The 2689-nt window shown below is 26.1% G+C and overlaps 1 protein-coding gene across 1 annotated transcript; it reads left to right on the forward strand.

Moving 5' to 3' along the window:
* Window positions 1-158: 158 nt before the first annotated feature.
* Window positions 159-1883, forward strand: LOC126846045 (uncharacterized). The gene is made up of 5 exons (XM_050585128.1): window positions 159-191; window positions 504-609; window positions 916-1052; window positions 1419-1539; window positions 1628-1883. Exons 1-5 carry the CDS (start codon window positions 177-179, stop codon window positions 1780-1782), a joined length of 534 nt encoding a protein of 177 aa, XP_050441085.1. The 5' UTR covers window positions 159-176; the 3' UTR covers window positions 1783-1883.
* Window positions 1884-2689: the final 806 nt, after the last annotated feature.

Here is a 2689-nt window from a genome sequence, read left to right on the forward strand (position 1 = left end):
ACACTAAAAACACCAGTCAATATGCAGCAGTAACATTATACATTTTTTATTTTGTTTCCTATAAGACGTAATTTGAAATTTAAAGCTAGCAGGGAAAAATGAACGCGAAGTATCTAATAATTTTGTGTTTTACAATTATTAATCATCGCACAGCAAAAACCGCTGACAATCCCGAAATGAAGGAAATACAGGTAACTTTAAAGTTTTCAGCTATAACCAAAAACAAAGACACCCAATTATGTTCTTGGCTATTTATACAATAAAATAGCCAAGAACATAATTTATTAAATTTTTGTTAATTAGAATAACTATTTATGCTTAATTGTTCATTATACGATCCAGTATACTTCAAAAGATAAAAATAACATCCTCTAATTTTTATTTATAGATAACAATATGCTATAACATTACAGATGCTTAAAAAAATTGCTTTGCCACACTGTTGAACAGTACGATTATAATTTTTGGAATAACACATAATGTAATTCATAAATATATTTCAGGCAGTTGAAATAACCAACTTATATCAAAAGCTTGTGAATCTAAATCCAGGGATATCTAAATATAACATCATTAAATGGTTAGAGGCAAAAATAGGGGAAGGCGAAGGTTTGTACATACTAATGAAAAAAAAAATTGTACTTAATTAAAATTATTATCACAAAAAAACTTTTATCGAATGTTGAAAAAGGATTAATAACAATCAGAGTTTCTGATTCGATTTTAATACATAAATTTCACAGCTAAAGAAGTTTAAAATTTATTTCATTATTAGTATGGTAAGTTTCTATTTAAAACTGTTGTTTCAAACAAACAGTAACTATTATCCGAAATATATGTCGTCTGCAGTTCCATAATATAAGTATTTAAATATTTCGTGAATTTTAATCTAATATATGTGTTGTAACTATTTAGGTGAACCAGTCGAATTAACACAACTCAGTTTTATAGGTTTTATGGAAAGACTAGACATTAATATTGAAGTGCTACGGAAGCTAAATAATCAGACTTCAAGTTCTACTAGAGCACCAGACTGGTCTAATGTTCAAAAGGTGATTTACTATCATTAAATTGTATCAATAGTCATAAACAGTAATGATAAATGTTTTTTTTTAAACAATATTTTTTAATTAAAATAATTGTTTATATTTTATGGTTTGGTATACAACCTTGTACTTCAATAGATAAAAAAAAACATTTGTTGTTTTTTATATAATAAAATATTTAACATAATCGTTTATACCATGTTCAGCAAAATATCCATACTTCCAGTTCAAATAAGAGAACCAAGTTATTAAGTTAAAAAAAGATATTTTGTAAATTTCGTTCGCAAAACCAGGATGTATTTTTATCGAAGCCGTATAATTTGTAAACAGGTTTATAAGCATAATATAATGTGATTCATAAATATATTCCAGGCAATTGAAATAAAAGAAACACAGGATATGCTTCGAAATCTACACATAGTGAATCTAACACAACAGTTACTTAATCGTAAAGATGAGATCCAACAATGGATAGAGACAGCGATCGACAAAGGTATGTACTAACGGAAAAAAACATTACATTTTCATAGAAATTAAAGTCAAAATTATTTTAATAAATAAACTTTTATCAAATTTTAAAGGATTAGTAACACGTGTATATGATGAGTTTGGTGCAAAAGTCGATTTATCAGATTCCAACTTTCATGATTTAATGGAAAGCCTAAATTTAAGTCTTGAAGAGCTACGGGACCTAAATATACGTTTAGCGAACGAAACATCACCAATTAATATTTAATTTTAATTCACCTTCTAAAAGTAAACCTACATTTATTTTTTGTTGTCAATCATAATAGTATTTTACAAATTTTAATAATAATTACTCGAAATTTGTTTGAAATGTCTGTAACACATTATTAATTTATTATATTTTGTATAAAATTAAATAATGTAAATAAATGCCGACTTGTTATAATAATTCATGATGTTTATATATTTTTTCCCTCACTTTCACACATATTTATTTCCTAAATAGAACAATAAAATTCAAAGACAAACACATTATCCTTAAATCACAGTGCCGGATTTTAAGAAAAGGTCCAAGCGTTCAACTTAAGATTAATTTAATTTTTACAAAAAATGTTTTTACTGGACCGATCTACTTAACCGATCAACATGCTGGGCTTTTCAACTTATAGAGTTTAGCATTGATGAGGTTTTAATGGTATATTAAAGCAATAAAACTTATAAAAAAAGTAAAAAGAATAATAGCTAATGGTAAACAGCCATGAGGTATTTTTAAATATTTTTATTATATTATTAATTGAGTATAGTAATAAATGAATACAGAAAGGCGACCAACTTAAATCGTGTCGACTCTAAAACATTTTTCAATTAATTTATTGTTAATTATTATTGTTGTTATTTATTGTAATCCTAGAAGGAGTTCTTTGTATCTTGTTTTTCTCTATATTGCTTTTTTATGTGTAGTTATTGACTAAAGTATGAAAATAAATACAAAAAGAACATCTGCTGTGACCATATTACAAAAACAACTTGTTCAGAAATCGTAAACAATTCGTTGAGCAGCTATAGCCTACGTATCATAAAAAAAAATAGCGAACAAAAAACCACTAATATTTTTACTTTTACCCCTTCTAACTTTTTTTGACTGCAACTTTGGAATTTTGAATAACGTATACGTT

Source organism: Adelges cooleyi, unplaced genomic scaffold (assembly GCF_023614345.1).
Source record: "Adelges cooleyi isolate 19-005CV unplaced genomic scaffold, UGA_ACOO_1.1 ACOO_flye_CR_arks_rails_tigmint_CR_PRNA_845, whole genome shotgun sequence".
Classification (NCBI taxonomy): domain Eukaryota; kingdom Metazoa; phylum Arthropoda; class Insecta; order Hemiptera; family Adelgidae; genus Adelges; species Adelges cooleyi.